The sequence below is a fragment of the Acanthochromis polyacanthus genome, chromosome 19 (assembly GCF_021347895.1).
Source record: "Acanthochromis polyacanthus isolate Apoly-LR-REF ecotype Palm Island chromosome 19, KAUST_Apoly_ChrSc, whole genome shotgun sequence".
In the NCBI taxonomy this organism is placed as follows: Eukaryota; Metazoa; Chordata; class Actinopteri; family Pomacentridae; genus Acanthochromis; species Acanthochromis polyacanthus.
Window position 1 is genome coordinate 30,707,348 of NC_067131.1, and position 20,441 is coordinate 30,727,788.

At 39.4% G+C, this 20,441-nt stretch overlaps 1 protein-coding gene across 1 annotated transcript in view; it reads left to right on the forward strand.

The window, feature by feature from the left end:
• grid1b (glutamate receptor, ionotropic, delta 1b) overlaps positions 1 to 20,441 on the forward strand; it is a 739,432-nt gene that overhangs the window by 708,230 nt on the left and 10,761 nt on the right. The window contains 1 exon segment of the mRNA XM_051939963.1: positions 13,619 to 13,859. Within this exon segment, the coding sequence (XP_051795923.1) occupies positions 13,619 to 13,859 (241 nt within the window).

Below are 20,441 nucleotides of genomic sequence, written 5' to 3' on the forward strand. Positions count from 1 at the left end.
AACAAGCTTATTTTAGGAAAAATGAAATGTTAATGAGCAAAACAAAGCTACAAGTTTACTTATTACTGGTGTTTTTTTTATATTTCATCTTCAGTCATGGTGTTGATTCTTTTAGCTGCGAGACTTTTTTGTTTTTAGAGTTGAATTTATCTGATTTAGTCATTCTTTGAGCTGCAGGTAGTTGGAGTTACATCCTTAAGACTTAAAACTTGTCCACAATTACTCCAACGTGATTAAAAAAGCCTTAAAAACTGTCCTAAATGGCATCAAACCTGTTCCAAGAGACTTAAAACTTGTCCAGAGTGACATAAAATGTGACCAGAATAATGTATTTTGTTAGCCTAGCCATGCTACACCCATGTTTCTGAAGGCACAAGGGTCTTGGGAAGCTCGACAGGGAGGGAGGCGGGCTAAAAGGTTGTCTATCAAATCCCTCTGCAGCAATTGGGTAGGTATACAACCAATCAGCGCAACAAATAGGCTGACGGAGTTCCGAGAGCACCGGCGGATTGTGGCTAAGTCCCATTAGCTTCCCAACCAGCGGAGCCAACTGGTATATTAAGGATTTACCATATCCCGTCGGCATAAGTCCAAATACGTCTTTCTTCTCAATGAAACACTTCAGTGCCGTCCTTTGTTTATCTTTCAAGTTGAATTTTAGCTTCAAATCTTTAAGGGCTGTGGCCAAAGCCGAGTCGAAAGATAACTGTTTATTGTGCGCCAGTTGTTTCTGTCAGAATCGTCACGCCTCTGTCGTCACTTCGTTACGCCCGCCTTCTGACTCTACACTTCATGGTGATTGGTCCGGCCAGTTTTAGGAGAATCCAGCCTCGAGCCTTATGGAGGGTAACTAGACCCACCCTGGCAGAGAATTAAATTCGTTGCCGTGGGTTGTCTAGCGCGGCTAGGCTAGTATTCTGTGGGAAAGTACCTAAACACTCTCCCAAGTTTCTTAAAATACGTCCACAATTACTTCAAATTTGTCACTGGTTTGATACAAACAAAAGTGACACATAAGATGTTTAAAATTACTTAAAAACTGTCCGACATTACATACTATTTAACCAAAATGATTTTAAAAAGATTCAAAATGACTTAAAATCTGACCAGAATAACATCTAACCTGTCTAATATTACCTAAAAACTGTCCACAATGACGTAAAAATGACTCAAAACCTGTTCAAAGAAACTTAAAATGTGTCGAAAGTGACAGAAAATTTGTCCAACAAATGACCAAAATGATGGTTCATCTTTAGTCATGGGTTGATTCTCGTAGCTGCGAGACTTTCATTTTTAGGGTTGAATTTATCAGATTCTTAGTGATTCTTTGAGCTGCAGGTAGTTGGTGTTAAAGCTTGATTCAAATAATAATCTAATGGTATAATAGACAGTTTAAACTAGATTTAGTTTCCACTGTGGGACTTTTAGTTTGGTTTTAATCACAAGAGAAATAAAGAGTCTGTTCTGGTTTGTAGTTTCACATTTTCTTTAAAAACTTCACTACAATGACAGTAAAGTCCAGTCTGTCCTTTAAAATGTTGGTTTTTTAACAGTATTTCCTAAATAAATATGGTTATTATGAGAAAAATCAGTCTGTTTTGTTTGAATGCTAATTAAACAACTTAACTGAGAATAGTGTTAGATTCATGATTAATTAAGACAACTACTAGAGTGAGTTCAATCCATTTAGGAACCAATTAGCAGAATTTAAATTAAATGTTCTTTTAACAGGTTGGTGAAGACCAAACTTCTAGACTCAACAGGAACTCTGTGGTTAAATCAGGTGCTTTAGGCGGATATTGCAGGAATTTTGACACAGTAAATCAGCCAGGTGTTGGAAAAACAGCTGCAAAAGAAGAAGAACAGAACAGAAGAATTGAAACTCACCACTTCCTGTTTTCTTCACGGCTTTCAGACTTGAGGAATCAGTGAAGCTGTGAAGAGACGCTCACATGAAAACCATTAAAAACCTGCAGAGGATTTAAACCAGAATCATGTAAAATGTGTGGAGCTTCTACAGACTAAACAGTGTTTAAAGACTGGATTTATTTGCTTGTCGAATTTGAAAGTTTCGTCATTAACGAGCAGTAAAACGGAATGTTGAGGGTTTAAACTGAGATAAACAGCAGGAAGAGATTCTCCCCCACAGTTTAACGTTACTTTACAGCAGAAAGACTCTTTAAACGAGGCGAGAGTCGAAGCTCCGGCTGACGAACGGAGAATCTGAGGTTGAGTCTGCATCTAGAAACAGTAAATACAGCAGAAAATGGAGGTAAAACCTCGCAGCTGCTTTAACCCATTTAAGCCGGGAACGCATTACCGCTGTAGCGCAGTTCTACCATTGACGCCGGGAAAGTGTATAGGTCTGTTTTTTTTTTCCTTCTTTGCACTAATCAGCTGTTTCTTGGCCAGTGAAATGCATCAAACTCGCGCATATGCATAACTGATCCTGTTTCCGGGTACAGATCGTGTTGCTGCACTGCCTCGTAACTTTGTATTGAACTTTTCTGGCCGCTGCTGCACACTGAAGCATGCTTCAACGGTAATGCGTTCCCAGCTTAAATGGGTTAATCAGCTGCTGTCTGCACGACTGATTCAGTCAAAAATATTTTTAAAAATGCAGCTTTGATGAACAAAAGGCTCAGTTTACCTCCAATTATCGTTAATTTAACTGCAGGACGTGTCATTTGAAGCCTTAAGTATTAATATAATGCAGCAGTTAGTTAAATACAGACATTTAAATACCTCACAACGATCGTAATTGGTGTTTTACAAGTCTAAAAGCAGAAGTATTTGTTTAAAATGCTTCAGAAAAACAGCATTTAAGGCCTGAAATTGAATTAAACCCTCATATTTGTAGGTAAAAGGCTTCTTTCTACAGATCTTTAACACGATAGAAACTTTTAAAAACAAATGTCATCCTCGTTTGTGTCCAGATACGTGCAGTACGGTGACACACAACTCTTAGGAACAATAACAAGTTGAAATTGGCAAAAGCATCACATTTTCTACATTTTTGTTCAGCGTTTGGATTGTTTTCATTGCAGTGGATGAACCAAACTTTCAGTCAAATTATTTCACAAATTTGCAGCTTTGAAGAACTAAAGTCTCAGTTTACCTCCAATTATCGTCAATTTAACGACAGGACATCCAAGGTAAAGACTGAAGCTTGAATACATAACTGCAAAAACTCCTATAAAATACAACTAATTTGTCTAATATCTTCTTGATTTGAAAGGCTGTTGACCTGAAAAGTCCAAAACAGCAGCATGGTGGCTGTTAAATACAGAATAAAGTGATTTTGATTAAATATCCCATTTTTAAGTTCAGATTTGGTTCATTTTCTCGACCGAACGGCCGGAAAATCTGCTGATTCCTTCAGTTTTTAGTTTCTGGTTGATAAATGGTCTCATTTCGTTGATTTTTTTTTTTTAAATTTTTTTATGAACAAACCTGACGGTGGGCTGAGAGGTAATCAACAACTTTTTAAATAAACTTCCAGCCTCTAAAATTTAATTTCAGGACATAAAGTGAAGCCTTACATGTACAGTTCTGACTGACTTCTGCTTTAAATGAGGCGTTTTCATTATTTTGTCCACTTCCTGTTTACAGTTATTGATCTTTAAAGCTTGAAGTAGCTTCTGGAACCTCCGCCGCTGATCTGAAAATAAACTTTGGGTTTTTCTTCTGCTCCTCCTCTTTAATTAAGCGCTCCTGTGGTTATTTAGAGATTAATTTGTGGCTCTGAATGGAGACAAAACCATCCTTATTAATGAAGTTTCTGCTGTGGGCTCGGTCCGGTCCAGCAGGAGTCCGACGGCGTTTAATGTGGCCGAGTGTTACACTGAGTGCAGAGCTGTTGTTCAGCTGGAGAATCATTATCTGCACATTTTATACCATCATTTTAACGCGCTTCCATAACCGGTGCATTACCTCCGTTTGATAATCCCGCCATTAATAACCTCGACAGACTTTGTTGCTTCTGCTGCTCATTTGTGGTGGAACCGTTGTGTCCCCGGGGCGTTTGAGGGGGCGGTTGTGGAGCGGCGCGCTGACCTTCAACACGTTCACGCTGAGCCGAGCAGATTAAATATAGCAAATTGGGCTGTGATTTTACTGGAGCTAAAAGCAGATTGGCCGGTCCTGGCAGAGTCGCTTAATTAACTCCATAAGTCACCACGACGACGACGACGATGAGAGCCGCGGGAAACAGACGCTGAGCTGAGTGATGCTGACGGAGCTGCACATGCTGGGCACATTAAAGAGCCTCGCTGGTGCTGACTGACTGCTTTAAGGCCTTCATCAAGTTCAGGATAGTTTACAGGCATGTTTGGCTCCAGATCCAGTAAAAGCCGCTGTAGATGCTTCAACTTACAATTCCTGAAGGCGGATTTTGATGTCTGCTGTTGATTATTGTTCTGATATGGGTTGAGACATTTATATACACCCTTTACAGAAGTTCAGCTTTACCTTCAGGGAGGACACGGGCCAAAACACCAACCAAACTGATCCGTAGAACTAAATAAATACCCAATAAGGATGTCGATAAGGCGTATTTTAACTCAGTAATATCAGCCTGGTCCTTTGATTACATTTGCTCTCAGAAATGTGTTTAAATTTGGATAATTTCCTTAATCTGCACGGCAACATCTATCAACAGTCGTCTAAATAATGATGTAAATTTACCAATTTGTACAAATATTGCTTAATAAGTCCTCACTTATAATACCGAGGGGTCTCAACTTACGTTGGAATTCCGTTCCTACAACGCGACGTAAAGCGATTTTCACCATAAGTCAGAACTAACATAGTACTCATGTCACTCACCTACGCTAGCACGGTGGTTCGTCGCTGTTTCTCCCTTTTCCGAAGTTATTCTATCTAATTTTACTTCTCTTCAAAGCACTGCCATCAGAAGAGTCTGAGTTACGCTTGGGAGCCATGATGAAGGGCAAAAAGTTTCCATAAAACACCACAAACAAAAGAAAGTGAATGCAGCACAATCCCATGTGGCGTACAACCGGCGAATGCAAACAACGTACAGCACCGCGTGATGACGTATTCGTCTGCTCCACTCACCAGCTAGTTTTCACGTGAAATTTGTTTGAACGTTGCAAACGCCGTACATCGGAATGATGGAACAAGACTTTCTTAATAAATTTAAGGGAGACGCGATGTAACCACGAGGACGTCGTAAACCGAGGACCTGCCGTATTGGGATACATTCTCAAAGTCCAGATTGATTCCAATGTGATTACTCGGTCAGGACATGAAGATACTCGAACCAAACCCAAATATGTTTGATTATCTTTCACACTATGACACCGGTAAACAAAGTGTCTGTCCAACCCTAAACCAGGATGCCAGTTGATCGGCTGGGTTAACCAATCAGCAGCTGGTAACGGCAAACTCCAATTAGCATCAACAAACACTCTCAGACTTGACGTACATTTTACGGTTTCTAACTGGAAAGAACGCAGAAAGTACAGATAATTCAATTCAATTCAATTTATATAGCGTCAATTACAGTCAACTCGTCTCAAGACGCTTTACAGAACCCAAATGCCTGACCCCCAGAGCAAGCCCAAAGGCGACAGTGGCAGGAAAACACCCTTTTAACAGGGAAGAAACCTCGAGCAGAACCCGGCTCTATATAGGGGGGACCCATCTGCCTGCTGGCCGGGCGGGTTGAGAAGGACAGAAGAGGGCAAGGGGGAGGGATGGGAGAAGAGGGAGGGGTGGGAAAGCAAGGAAAACACAACACACATTTGGATACATGCATGACAGGATATGTGACACAGACAAAGTATAAGCTAACATTGAAAACTGACTCATAATTTACTCTTATGATGTACGGCTCTGACATTAAACATACTCCATATATAGCTAGCAGTAAAATTCAAACAGTATGTAAGTTAGCATAACAGTATAGTGAAGGTGATGCAGAGTTGACTGGTGGAAAAAGGGAGTTGGAAGCAGAGGGCTGGAGGAAGGTCAGCAACAGCATCCCACAGTGGACATGGTGGAGACTGGACCAGCTGGTGGAACATCAACCACAGATCTGAAGCATCCAGCTCTGGGACCAGGGACACTCGGAGAAATAGCACAGGGGGAAACAGAGTGAATGTACTGCAATAACGGTATACATATTAAATGTAAAGGTAGATAGAGAAGGGCTCAGTGCGTCAAGAAAAGTCCCCCAGCAGCCTATAGGCCTATAGCAGCATGACTAGAGGCAGAACGAAGGGACGTCCAAGAAGGAGTCAGCTGTGCAATGAAGACACAAGCCGAACCCCTGTGGGTCACCCAGTCAGCCCCAACTATAAGATTTGTCAAAAAGGAACGTTTTAAGCCTGGTCTTAAAAATAGAGAGGGTGTCTGCCTCCAGAACCCAAACTGGGAGCAGGTTCCACAGGAGAGGCGCCTGATAACTGAAGGCTCTGCCTCCCATTCTACTTTTAGAAATTCTAGGAACAACAAGTAAGCCTGCAGCTTGAGAGCGAAGAGTTCTACTAGGATAATAAGGTACTATCAGATCTTTAAGATATGATGGAGATTGGTTATTAAGAGCTTTATATGTCAGAAGAAGGGTTTTAAATTCTATTCTGGATTTAACAGGAAGCCAGTGAAGAGAGGCAAGTATAGGGGAAATATGATCTCTTTTGCTAACTCCTGTCAGTACTCTCGCAGCAGCGTTTTGGATCAACTGTAGATGTTTGAGAGAACTATTTGGACAACCCGATAATAAGGAATTGCAATAGTCAAGCCTGGAAGTAACAAAAGCATGAACTAATTTTTCTGCATCACTCTGAGACAGAATGTTCCTGATTTTTACAATATTACGCAGGTGAAAAAAGGAAGTCCTACAGACTTGCTTTATGTGTGAGTTAAAGGACATGTCCTGGTCAAAAATAACTCCAAGATTCCTCACAGTAGTACTGGAGGCCAATGTGATGCCATCCAGAGTAACTATTTGCTTTGAAAGCGAGTTTCTAAGATGTTTGGGGCCAAATACAATGACTTCAGTTTTGTCTGAATTTAGCAGTAGGAAGTTAAAAGTCATCCAGGTTTTAATGTCCTTAAGACAATCTTGCAGTCTAGCTAACTGATCAGTTTCATCTGGCTTCATAGATAAATACAATTGTGTGTCATCTGCATAACAATGGAAGTTAATACAATGCTTCCTAATAATATTGCCTAAAGGAAGCATGTATAATGTGAAAAGTATCGGTCCTAAGACAGAACCCTGAGGAACTCCATGATTAACTTTAGTATGCTCAGAAGAGTTATTGTTGACGTGCACAAACTGGAACCTATCTGATAAGTAGGATTTAAACCAGTCCAGTGCTGTCCCTTTAATGCCAATTGAATGTTCTAGACGCTGTAATAAAATGTTGTGGTCGATTGTGTCAAACGCTGCACTAAGATCTAACAAAACAAGTATAGAGACTAGTCCATTATCTGATGCTATGAGAAGGTCATTAGTAACTTTCACTAGAGCTGTTTCTGTGCTATGATGCACTCTGAAGCCTGACTGAAACATTTCAAACAAATTATTCCTTTGTAAGTGTTCACATAATTGATTTTCAACTGTTCTTTCCAGAATTTTGGAGAGAAATGGTAGGTTGGATATCGGTCTATAGTTAGCTAACACATCTGGATCTAAAGTGGGCTTTTTAAGCAAAGGTTTGATGACAGCAACCTTAAAAGCCTGTGGTACATAGCCTGTTACTAGAGAGAGATTAATCAGATCTAACATTGAAGAATTAATTAAAGGTAAAATCTCCTTGAAGAGTCTAGTTGGGATAGGATCTAAAAGACATGTTGATGGTTTGGATGTAGAAACTGTTGAAATTAGTTCAGGGAGACATATAGGAGTGAAGAATTCTAAAGATTCATCAGGTCTAACAGCCAATTCAGAAGCATCTGTGACATTTGTAGGAAGGGCCAGATTAATTTTATCTCTAATCATAACTATTTTCTGTGTAAAGAAGCTCATGAAGTCGTTACTGGTTAAAGCTAAAGGAATACAAGGTTCAACAGAGCTCTGACTCTTTGTCAGCCTGGCTACAGTGCTAAAGAGAAACCTAGGGTTGTTCTTGTTCTCATCTATTAAAGATGAATAATAAGTTGTCCTGGCATTACGAAGAGCTTTTTTATAGATTACTAGACTATTTTTCCAAGCCACATACACTTCCTCTGAATTAGTGGAATACCACTTTCTTTCCAGCTTTCGGGATGCCTGCTTTAAAGTCCGCAGCTGGGAGTTCTCCTGTATATGGTATCAAATCTACTACAAATATAGCTGGTAGTAAAATTCAAACGGTATGTAGAAGAGCATATCGGAGTAGACTGGTGGAAATGAGCAGCTGGAGGAAGGTCAGCAGCAGCATCCCACAGTGGACATGATGGAGACTAGACCAGTTGGTCTAGCATCCAGCTCTGGGACCAGGGACACTCGGAGAAACAGAGTTAGTGTAATGGTATGTTTTTATATATATAAAATCTAAAGGTAGATAGAGAAGGACTCGGTGCATCCAGAGAGGTCCTATAGCAGCAGAGCTCAGGGACGTCCAAGAGGATGAGTCCAGCTGACCCCCTCATGATCACCCAGTCATCCCTAACTATAAGATCTGTCAAAAAGGAAGGCTTTAAGCCTGGTCTTAAAAACCGAGAGAGTGTCTACCTCCAGAACCCAAACTGGGAGCAGGTTCCACAGGAGAGGAGCTGATAACTGAAGGCTCTGCCTCCCATTCTACTTTTAGAAATTCTAGGAACAACAAGTAAGCCTGCAGCTTGAGAGCGAAGAGTTCTACTAGGATAATAAGGTACTATCAGATCTTTAAGATATGATGGAGATTGGTTATTAAGAGCTTTATATGTCAGAAGAAGGGTTTTAAATTCTATTCTGGATTTAACAGGAAGCCAGTGAAGAGAGGCAAGTATAGGGGAAATATGATCTCTTTTGCTAACTCCTGTCAGTACTCTCGCAGCAGCGTTTTGGATCAACTGTAGATGTTTGAGAGAACTATTTGGACAACCCGATAATAAGGAATTGCAATAGTCAAGCCTGGAAGTAACAAAAGCATGAACTAATTTTTCTGCATCACTCTGAGACAGAATGTTCCTGATTTTTACAATATTACGCAGGTGAAAAAAGGAAGTCCTACAGACTTGCTTTATGTGTGAGTTAAAGGACATGTCCTGGTCAAAAATAACTCCAAGATTCCTCACAGTAGTACTGGAGGCCAATGTGATGCCATCCAGAGTAACTATTTGCTTTGAAAGCGAGTTTCTAAGATGTTTGGGGCCAAATACAATGACTTCAGTTTTGTCTGAATTTAGCAGTAGGAAGTTAAAAGTCATCCAGGTTTTAATGTCCTTAAGACAATCTTGCAGTCTAGCTAACTGATCAACCAAAGTTTGTATAGTTTTCCTGTTCCAAGACTCTGCTTACTTTAATTACGATGTTTGATGTCCAGAATTTGCTGATATTCAGTGGAATCTGTTCTTCCTTTTGCCTAACAACTTGGAAGTAGATTTTCTACCTTCAGACTAAACAATAAGAGGCCTCTCCGCATATTAAATACTTATTTTTGCTGATTTTGTCCATAAAGTTCAGTTTGATCTTCTTCTGTCCGCTGCAGATGTTTCCTAAAACCTTCAGCTTTATCCAGATGTTGACTTTTTTATTCTTTTGATGTTTGCTTCATGAATTTGTTTAAACACTTTGTCCAACTTGCACCAAAACTAATCAAATGAAAAATGGGTTTCAAACATTTATCATGCATGTTTGTTGAATCTCAGTTTAATTATCAGTTCTTCAGGTTTGGTTTGTCCCTTTACAGTCCATTTCTGTGGTTGGACCGTACCATTAATCTACTGCTGTCACATCTGACTGTAAAACTGTATCATCTCTACTGTTTTCAGAGGGTTTGTAGATGTAATACTGATGGCCTGGAGCCTCAGGCCTATGTGGTGTTGTTGTTGTTGTTTAGACTGAAATGCATGACAGGATCTTAAATTCAATGATTAAATTACCAAATAAATGTCAACATTGAAGAATACAGTCGGGTCTCGTTGGATAAGTTTATAATGTAATGCTATTTGTTTAAAAAATGCTGTATATAGAACAGAGTTGATGTAATCCATAATTAAACCGTCTTATTGGATCAGTACTCCCCTCCAGGCAGGAATGGTACAGTCCAACTACAAGCACAAACACAGAAATGTGGAATACATTTACTGATGTTTATTTCTGATTAAAGCTCAAATTTTGGTGGAAAAATCCAAACATCCTCAACTATAAAAGTAAACAGAGACTATTATCTACTTGTGAAGGAATAAATAACAGTTGATGAAGCTTTTAAACCCATTTTTCATTTGATTGAATGGTTTAAATTCCACAAACAACTCCAAAGTGTTTCATGTTTGTACATCAGCTGCTGCTCTACAGTCAGATGAAGGTTTCACTTTCTGCCCAGAAGACACAGTTTGATCTCAAAGTTTCCTGATCTTCAACACTTTACCTCTAAAATGACATTTCAAACAGAGAAAACTGAGGCTGGAGGAACTTTGGTTTCTTTCTTCACCTGCTCTCTGAGGTGGATTCATTTCAGGAGAAGAACATAAAGCCTGGAGATCAGTAAATAAATAAAAAGTCATTTAAAGACAACTTTTTACAGCTGAACAAACTGAAACTAGAATGTTGATAGAGTCCAAACACTATTCACAAGAAAAATACATCAGCAAGGACACACTGGTCCATTGAAACTCCAACTCTAATCTTTAAAGCCAACTAAGACCAACGGCAGCCATCTTTTCTTTTTAATTCAGACAGAATCTCAGAACCTTCTGGTGTTTAATCGAATCTTAAAGTCTGTATTCGTCTCCAGAGCCAGAACTAAAAGACTAATCAATCAAGTTGTGGTTTTAAAAAGATGAATCACTAAACTATCACTGATTCCAGCAGTGCCAAAGATGACGACTATCGCAGCTCCACTATTCTTAGAAGACACTTCACCTTCATGTTTAGGAACCATTCCCATCACAAAGTTCCTGACTGGAGCTCCAAACGTCTTCCTTCCAGTAAAACTTGGATTCCACCACCCGTAATGAGCGTTTCAAGAGAAGACCACTTCCTGTTAGATCTCAGGTTGATTCAGTGATGTTTATCCTCTGATATTCAGTCAAGTTGTTTCTGATGTTGCTTTAAGACAAACAGACGTCTCCTCAACTCTATGTTTCCAGACTTTTCTTCTCTACTCTGTTCATCATCTGAAGAAAGATGTTTCTCCATGCTGAATGTATCTCTGCTTGCTCCTCTGTTCACTGTTTCTGAGCCATGATGCATTTATTTATTCATCCAGTTTCTTTGATTTTCAGTCTAAACTATTTGAAACCTGTCCAAAGTAACATAAAACTGTCCAAATTGACTTACAATTGGTCCAAAATCACTACAAAGTGTCCAGGATGAGTCAAGAATTGTTCAAAATAACTCAAAAACAGTCCAAGCTTACTAGAAAGTCCCTGAAAATATCTGGAAAATATGACAAACGTCAACATCTTGTGTTTCTCTCCTGGTGATGGACTTATTTTCTCTAGTCCAGGTTGTTTTCTCCTGACTAGATCCTTGATTGTGTCGTTTCTACTCTCACATTACAACTCTAGTTCCACATAAAAGGCAAAACCAAGAAAACCAAACCTTAGTGCATCCAAAGTGTAAAACCCCAAAGATCTTCAGTTTACTGTCATAGAGGAGGAAAAACTGAAAATATTCACATTTAAGAAGCTACTACTATGGGGTTTTTTTCTGTATAAAAAAGAATGACTCCTCCTCTGAACTGAAGATGTTTGGGGTTTTACATTTTGGGTGCATGAAGGTTTGGTTTTCTTGGTTTTACCTGATTATCCTGGAACTAGAGCTGTAATCTGAGAGCAGAAACAACATAGTCTAGTCAGATAATCTAATCTAAGATAAAACAAGTTCATCACCTGGAGGAAAACACAAGTCTGAGAGCCGAATGAATGAATTTATTTTGGTCAGACACTTCAACACAACAACATTATATTCTCAATTCCATCATCATAACCAAAATGGGATGGGCATGAAGCAAATGCTTTTTTTCCAGCCCACCCTGAACATTATCCAAGACAGCTTAACATTTGTCATAAAGTACAAGTCCAAATAATAATTACATTTCCTCACTTAAAAATCAATAATACATCATCTTAATGAGAAATGTTCATTCTGTATCCATTAATTATTTCAGCTTTTATAGTTTTTTAAAACTTTGACAGAGAACTCGTCAACTTAAGTTGATCACTGAGATCATTCCATAGTTTAACCCCTAAAAAAGAAATACATCTTTGCTTTTGATTAGAGTTAGCTTTACATCAGGTAAATCGGTGCAGACCTCTTAAATTATGACGTTCAGGTCTTGAATTAAATAAAGATTGAACACCCCATGGAAGGCTCTTTCTGGAAGCACAATACAAGGTTTCCAAAGTCTTAAGCTTCACTCGGTCTCCAAATTTTAAAATATTCAAGTTTATGAAAAGCGGATTTATTGAGTCACGAAAGCCTGCTTTATTAATTATTCTTATTGCTGAAACATAAAGTTTAAACATTTAGATTTATTCTGCAGGAACGTCTGGGATCAGATTTATTGCCTCAGACTGCAAAGATTCATCTATTAATTATTTATTAAAGAAATCTACTATTTGGATCATCAATTTGTGCTTTAAGTAATTTTTTAAGAGAAAATAGTCTAAATTCTGTGATTACAGCTTCTTAAATGTGAATATTTTCAGTTTTTTTACACTTTGGATGCATTGAGGTTTGGTTTTTTGGATTTTCCTGCTTACCTTGAAACTAAAGCTGCAAGAATTCAGTTGTCAACTATTAAATTAATGACAAAATGCTTTGGTGACCAATCACTTGGAGTCTTTTTTTTTAAAAGAAATAACTCTAAATTCTTCATTGCAGCCTCTTAAACGTGAATATTTTGTGGTTTCTTTCCTTCTCTTTGACGGTAAACTAAAGATCTTTGAGTTTTCCTTCTTATCACAGAACTAGAGCTGCAGTAATTAATCTAATTATTTGTCAGCTGTTAAATTAATGATCAAATACTTTGGTAACCAATCAGTTGGAGTCATTTTTAAAGAAAAAAACCCTAAAATCTGATTTCAGCTTCTTAAATGTGAATATTTTCAGTTTCCCCCCTCTATGACAGTAAACTGAAGATCTTTGGGGCTTTGCTCTTTGGATGCACTAAGGTTTGGTTTTACCTGATTATCTTGGATTAAGAGTTGCAATAATTAACTAATAATACCAATACTTTGTAAACCAATCAGTTGGAGCCATTTTTTTAAAGAAAAATCCTAAATTCTGTCATTACAGCTTCTTAAATGTGAATATTTTCAGTTTCTTTCCTCCTCTATGACAGTGAACTGAAGATCTTTGGATGCACTCGGTTTGGGTTTTCTTGTTTTTGTCTGATCATGGAACTGGAGCTGTAATCTGAGAGTAGAAACAACAAAGATGTACGTCGTTTTGAATAAAGGCTGAATGAGCCTGTAGACTTGTAGCGACTGACCTGTTGTGGTTCTTGTGCAGGATCCTGGAGCTGCAGGAGAAGGGCGACCTGGACATCATGAAGCAGAAGTGGTGGCCTCGGACCGGCCGCTGCGACCTGAGCAGCCACGCCAGCGCTCACCCCGACGGACGCTCGCTCAAGCTGCACAGCTTCGCCGGCATCTTCTGCATCCTGGCCGCCGGCCTGCTGCTGGCCTGCCTGGTGGCCGGCCTGGAGGCCTGGTGGAACGGCAACCGCTGCCGCCAGGAGCAGCCCAAAGAGGTGACCGAGCACAGGGCCCGGCGGACGGGCCAGCGGGGGGAGGACACTGCCACACTCTACTTTAAGGATCCAGCCGCAGACACGAGCCCCGACTTAGTGGAGCTCCAGTACACCCAGCTGTAGAGGGTTAGCTAGAGGAGGCCGGACCGAGGCAGGGCAGGCAGGCAGGCTCAGCAGCCCCGGACACTGATGAAATCAAATTTGGTCTCTTATTATGATTATTATTATACCCTCCATTCTTTATTTTCCGTCCATCGCTCCACCTCGTCGTCAGCAGAGCTCATCTGTTTTTCTTTGAGCTGCCTCCACTCTACTAATAACCATCACACCTCTGTCCTCTGGCTCCACACCAACACGACGCCTTGCGCTTGTTCAGATCGCCGTCAGCGCTCGGCTCATCGTGGTAAACTCATTTTCCGCGGCGAGCTCCGGTGATTCGCTGCCCCGCGGGTTCTGAAGCAGATTACACTGGAAAAAATGCCCCTCTGAAAACAAGAAAAAAATAATATTTTAAACGATCTTTTACCTTGAAATAAGTGTAAACATCTGCCAATAGAACAAGTGAAAAATGGCTTGAACTAAGATGTGATATTTAGAACATTGAGATCTTAAAATTAGCTGGGAAAACTGATTTGAATCTATATTTTACCAGGACTGTCAAGATTAGGTGTCTTAACCCTCCTGTTGTCCTCATTTATGGCGCCCAAAAATATTGTTTCCTTTTCTGAAAAAAAATCCTCAAATTTATTAAAAAAAAAAATTTGCAAAATCTTCAGGAAGAAAATTCCTTAAAAATTTCCCTGAAAAGTTTTATTTAAAAAAATCTAAAAATTGTAAATATTTTCAAAAAATGAATAAAAATCTTCAAAAAATATCCAAAAATATCTAAAGCTCTAATATTTTCTTTAAGAACATTCAGAAAAAAAATCAACCAAAATCCAGCAACTTTCACTGGATTTTAGTTGATTTTTTTCTGAATGTTCTTAAAGAAATGTTTTTGTAACATTTCTTTTTTTTTCCACCAAAAAATGTTCAAAAATTTCCTAAAAATGTTGAAAATGTGAAAGTTTTCAGTGTGAAAATATTTTTTTCACATTTTTGAACTTTAAAACGACTCAATTTGACCTTCAGGACGACACGAGGGTTAAAACAAGATCATTTCCAGATAGTTTGACTTCAGATATTTAAGAGGCGTTGTCTTAAAACAAGTCCTCCATCTGCTGAAATGTCTCTTGTTCAGTGAATTTATCTTAAATCAAGCGGGATGAGACATTCTGACTAAAAATAAGACAAACAGACTTGGTGAGATTTGGAGTTTTTGCAGCGCAGAATCAGCAGGAGGGGAAGGAGAACAGCGTCGAACACTCGTTTCAGCGTGAAATCCTTCAGAGACGTTCGGCCTTAAACTGCAGCTCGACCTCAGTTTGAACAGAAACGCTCCAGATTTGTGAAGTGCCTGAACAAAAAAGCACTACAGCTGAGCTCAGTTCCACCTCTACAGGGTTCAACGAGGAAAATTAATCAGTTCAACAAACAAACACCTCCTCAAAGCTCTGACAAGTTAGAAAACCGACATTCATTTAGCAAAGATTATCATCAGTCCTCATTAGACTGATTCAACACCACAGAAGAAAACACACTTTTATAAGTTACAGCTGAGCCCAAACTGTTCACATTTCTCACCACATTTTGATTTAAAGTGACTTTTTGTTTGACCAATGGTTTTTTTCTGTCAGGAAATTACATTAAAAAGTCACACAAGGCAGTAAAATATTGTTAGCGATGTTAATTATAAATTTAAACTACTTTTATGATGTTTTTGTGCAGTTTTAATAGTTAGATCAACGTGTTATTTATACAACAAATGTAAAAAAAACAACGCTGAAGTGCATTCTAGTAAAAAAAAGACATGCCTCGTGTTAGAAATGAAATCAAGTTAAAATATTGCGATTAACACCTTGTTAGTGAATTTACCTCTGTAATTTACATAAAATCTACAAAAAATATGACTTTACGTGACTAAAACGTGAAAATTGTCAGGTTTAAAATGATTCATAAATCTTGAAATGATTGAAAACTTCTGACAAAATGCAGCTTTTATCCCATTCCAGATGTTCCTGGTCATCTCTACAAGGTTCTAGTACGTTCTACAAACTGAGAACAGCTGCTGCAGATGTTCTCGAGTTAGTTTCTGGTCAACTAGTTATAGCGAAAACCAATAAAAGCTGTTATAAGAACAGCTTAAATGATTACTGGAGATGACATTTTTGATAAATCTATACATTAAACAGTCATTACCGCAGCGTTTTACTGTCTCTACATGCCTGTTTGTGTCATTTTTATCCAGAATCAACCTGATCAAACAGAAATTCACTTTAAATCAAAAGTTGGCAGAGATAAGATTCATTCTGTCTGTTAAACTGAGTTTTTGGCCCTCAGACTGATTTGGGGCCACTTCTCCATCCAGTTTACGGCCCTCCAGTACTTACAGTAGCGCTACATAAAACCCTCAAGTGCCTGCTGTTACTTCTAAGTGCGAAACTGTGGGGCAGCAGTGGAACGAGTCCAGCAAACAGTCGAGGAAACTTCAGCTGCAACCGTCTTAACAGACCATAAAGCTGCGATAAGGAATTCTGAAGGACTTGGCAGCCGAACGGCAAACAAAACGGCGTCAGATTATCAAGTTTTCATCCCAGCGGAGCCATTTTTGTGGCTCTTTAGCTGCTAAATGTTCCACCGTCTTCACTCCGCTCGGCTGCTCTCCAACTGTCGCCTGTTCGCTGTGAAAAGTGGCTCTTATTTAGTTAAAAAAAAGGCCACAAAGGATTTATGTATGGAGCCAAATATACAAACTAAAAGAGCTGCAGTGCTGTCAGTCGATGTTAATTAGCAGCTGAAGGAGCTCCAGTCCTGCAAATGTACATTATTCACAGGGTTTCAGATCATTTTACGTGAACCCAGGATGACTGTACGACACAGAGGTTGTAATTAAACCTGTAATCAGCTCCAATAAATGGCATTCAGTGGCAACTAACTGATGCTGACAACCTGGAAAATGAGCTGTGCTCACATGTGGAGCCTCTTGACTCCAAAACACAAGAAAATACCGAGAATGTGACGCCCTCAGTTCGATCTGTCCAAGCACAAAAAGCTCTTCTTTAAACCTGCAGCGATAAAACCAGCAGATGTGTAGAGAGAAGATAAAAGTTTAAAACGGAGATCCGTCAGGCTGAGATGTGGGGTTCAGACTTCAAAATATCAGCAGGAAAACAACCAGAAAACTGAGTTCATCCATCACAGAAACACTCTCTATGCTGCTTCAGCCTTTATTCCGTCCACAAAGACTTTACAGTTCTAAGTCTTTCAGCACAAACATGTAGGATTTACTGGGTGTACCCTACATGTTTGTGTCGAAAGACTTAGTTTACAGTTCAAAACATGTAGGGTGTACTGAATATACCCTACATGTTTGTAGGACTACAGGGTTAAGTAGTCCTACAAACACAGTAAGTATTTCAGCACAGACATGTAGGGTATATCCGGTCTACGCTACATGTAGATCATACTGGGGACACCCTACATGTTTGCGCAGAAAAACTTAGAAATTTACAGTTTCTTTTGTAGTTCTGGCTCTTGTTTTATTTTGCATAAACATACAGGGTGTATGTAGCATACACTGGTTATACCCTACATGTGTGTGCTGAAAGACTTAGTCTTTCATCAGTCAGATCTGATGAAAAAAGACACTGAACTAGAAAAGAAACTAAGTCTTTCAGTGAAAACATTCAGGGTATGCCCAGTACACCCTGCATGTTTGTGCAGAAAAACTTAGAAACTTGAAAGTTTCTTTAGGAGTTCTGGTTCTTGTTTCTGCACAAACATGTAGGGTTTACCCAGTACACGGTACGTAGCACACACTGAGTATACGTACATGGTTGTGTCAAAAGACTTAGTTTACATTTCAGCACAAACATGCAGGGTGTACTGGGTATAGCCTACATGTTTGTGCTGAAAGACTTGGTGTACGGTTTCTTTAGTAGTTCTGCTTCTTGTTTTTGTTGACACATTTGGTTTACAAACCAGAACTAAACCACGAACCAAACATTCAGCTCAAACATGTAGCGTGATGCTGAATACGACTGTATGGAAGGGGCTCAGCTAGCTTCTCCAAACACTTCAACACAAACATTCAGACACGGCACGGCAGGAAAACACCGACCTGAAGGCTTCAGTCATGTGACAGGAAACCAGGCGGTAGGAAAACCTCTGATGTGGATCCATAAACTAAAGTGTGAGCAGACCGTTGGCTGGTGTGTCGCCCTGTTAGCAATAAGATCTGTCTCCTACATCCGTCCATTAGCTGCTACTCACTGTGTCACGTCTTATTGCAGATTATATGTCAATGTGGACGCCCGTGTTATCTATCTCCTCTCCTTGTCTTCATCTATCCTCTTCAGCTTTTGATTTACACTTGACTGTCTATGATCTCGTGCAGGTTACTAAGGATTACAGACTGGCAAGGGTTTCTGGTCCATTGACATATAATGACATTACAACTGCTTCATCGGAGGGGAGGAGGGACATTTGGACAGACAGAGAGAGAGGCTGGGATGAAGCAGAAGCTATTGACACAGGTCAGAATAGACCTCCTATAACACTACCAGAAATAAAGACCCACAACTCAAACGCATATCTGTGCCGTCGCCAAGCTGCTTTTGTTTTCCAGATGGGTGGATTTTTGAGCAGAAACGTGACTAAAGCCTGACTTACTAAGGCCCAAGTTCTGGAAATACATCTCAGTAGATCTAAAAACATAACCGGGAAGCATCACAACTAATTTCATGCTGTTTTATTTCTCATTTTCAACCACAAACCAGATAACACGAGTCCTTGAAGGCAGAAATTTGAAGTTGTAGGTGAAGAGTTTGAGGGTTAATCGAATGTTTTGTTGTTAACTTTCTGTTTTCTCATTAAGCCTTCCACTCATTAAAGCTAATTGCCAATTTCCTTATCAGGACGTTATTTCCAGAACAAAACGTTTCAGCTCTGTGCAAAGAAAAAAATGGCCCAAATGAAATTGGTTTGAAAGCAGACAGTTTGCTGTTAATTGCAGCTGCTTGACTCGATAAGTGTTTTTCCTTCAGAAACCCTCCTGGTTGCCTCTTCTGTTTCTCCTCGCTTCGTTCCATCTAGTCATCTTTAACTGTGAACACATCTCATAAGGGCTGACCTCTGACCTCACTTTTACCTGTTCTCGTCGTCTTGAACACAACAAATGAAGTTTGCACGACACATTTAGTGCCTTTATAAACACACGCCTGTAATAAAACAACCAAACACACAACTCCAAACACCTCTCCAATGCTAGCAGGCTAGCTAACTAACTACAGTAGGTTTAGTTGTAGTTTCGGTCCAGACAGCTCAAATATACCACTTTAAAACAGAAGTGAGAACATCTTAGTCCAGTACCACTTAAATACTAAAAGACTGTGAATTGCATCAGCTCTTACTAATTGCATTGTTTCTATTCTGAACAGACTATTTCTTCTGATGAGCAATCCAAAACAAAAACTTCACAAAGATTTCATTGAAAATTAAGGCCTCAAATTCAAAACTCAATGCAACAAAAGGGAATCCAGCGGTGAAAACTGAAACTAGATTGAGTCCAACTGTGATTTTCAAATCAAATTGCTTGAATATGGCTCTAAATTGGGTGGTTAATATGGAGAACTTGGTCTTTAAAAAAACATACATACATCATGGCTCCCCATTATAAAAAATGGACAGAGGATTTAAAAAATCTGACTGAGCCTTCACAAAGATGGAAAAGCAAAGAATTAAGTTATAATGTGTCCAAAATGCCTCAAAATTAGTTTATAATTAATTATCAGTTGTCCAAAATGTGTTTAAAAGGACTCAACAATTGTCCCAAAATAACAACTTGCCTACATCTACGAAACAGTTGTCCACAATTACTCTAATTTTTTTCAGTATGGCTCAAAAATCATTCAAAATGACAAAAAAAATAGCTCTGCATGAAAAAGGAATTGTAAAGATGTACAAAAAAAGCTGATTACGAGACTTTACAACGATGGAAAAGGATCCAGGAAGATCAGCAAGCGACTAAAAATCAGAGGAAGCAGCAATAATCAGGAAGTACAGAAGGAGTCATAGTTCCACTAATCAGGAGGTCTAGAAGGAGTCACAGTTCCACTAATCAGGAGGTCTAGAAGGAGTCACAGTTCCACTAATCAGGAGGTCTAGAAGGAGTCATAGTTCCACTAACCAGAGCTCCTAAAATGACTCCACAGACAGTGAACTACTTTCTCCATCCAGCTGTAAAAACAGACATCAGCTGCTTCAGACTTTGTTCAGGGGTTCTCCATGGAAACCAGAGTTAGTGTGAAGCTCAGACAGTGTGAAGGAACCTTCAGAACATCAACCTCTATGGACGGAGGACCAGAACTAAACCTGGCTGCTGCTCACAACTAAACTTCCAGATGAAAGTTTGCTGAAGAACATGAGAAGAAGCCTGATGGATGCTGGAGAACATTCTTTAGTCAGATGAAGATCAATGAGTTG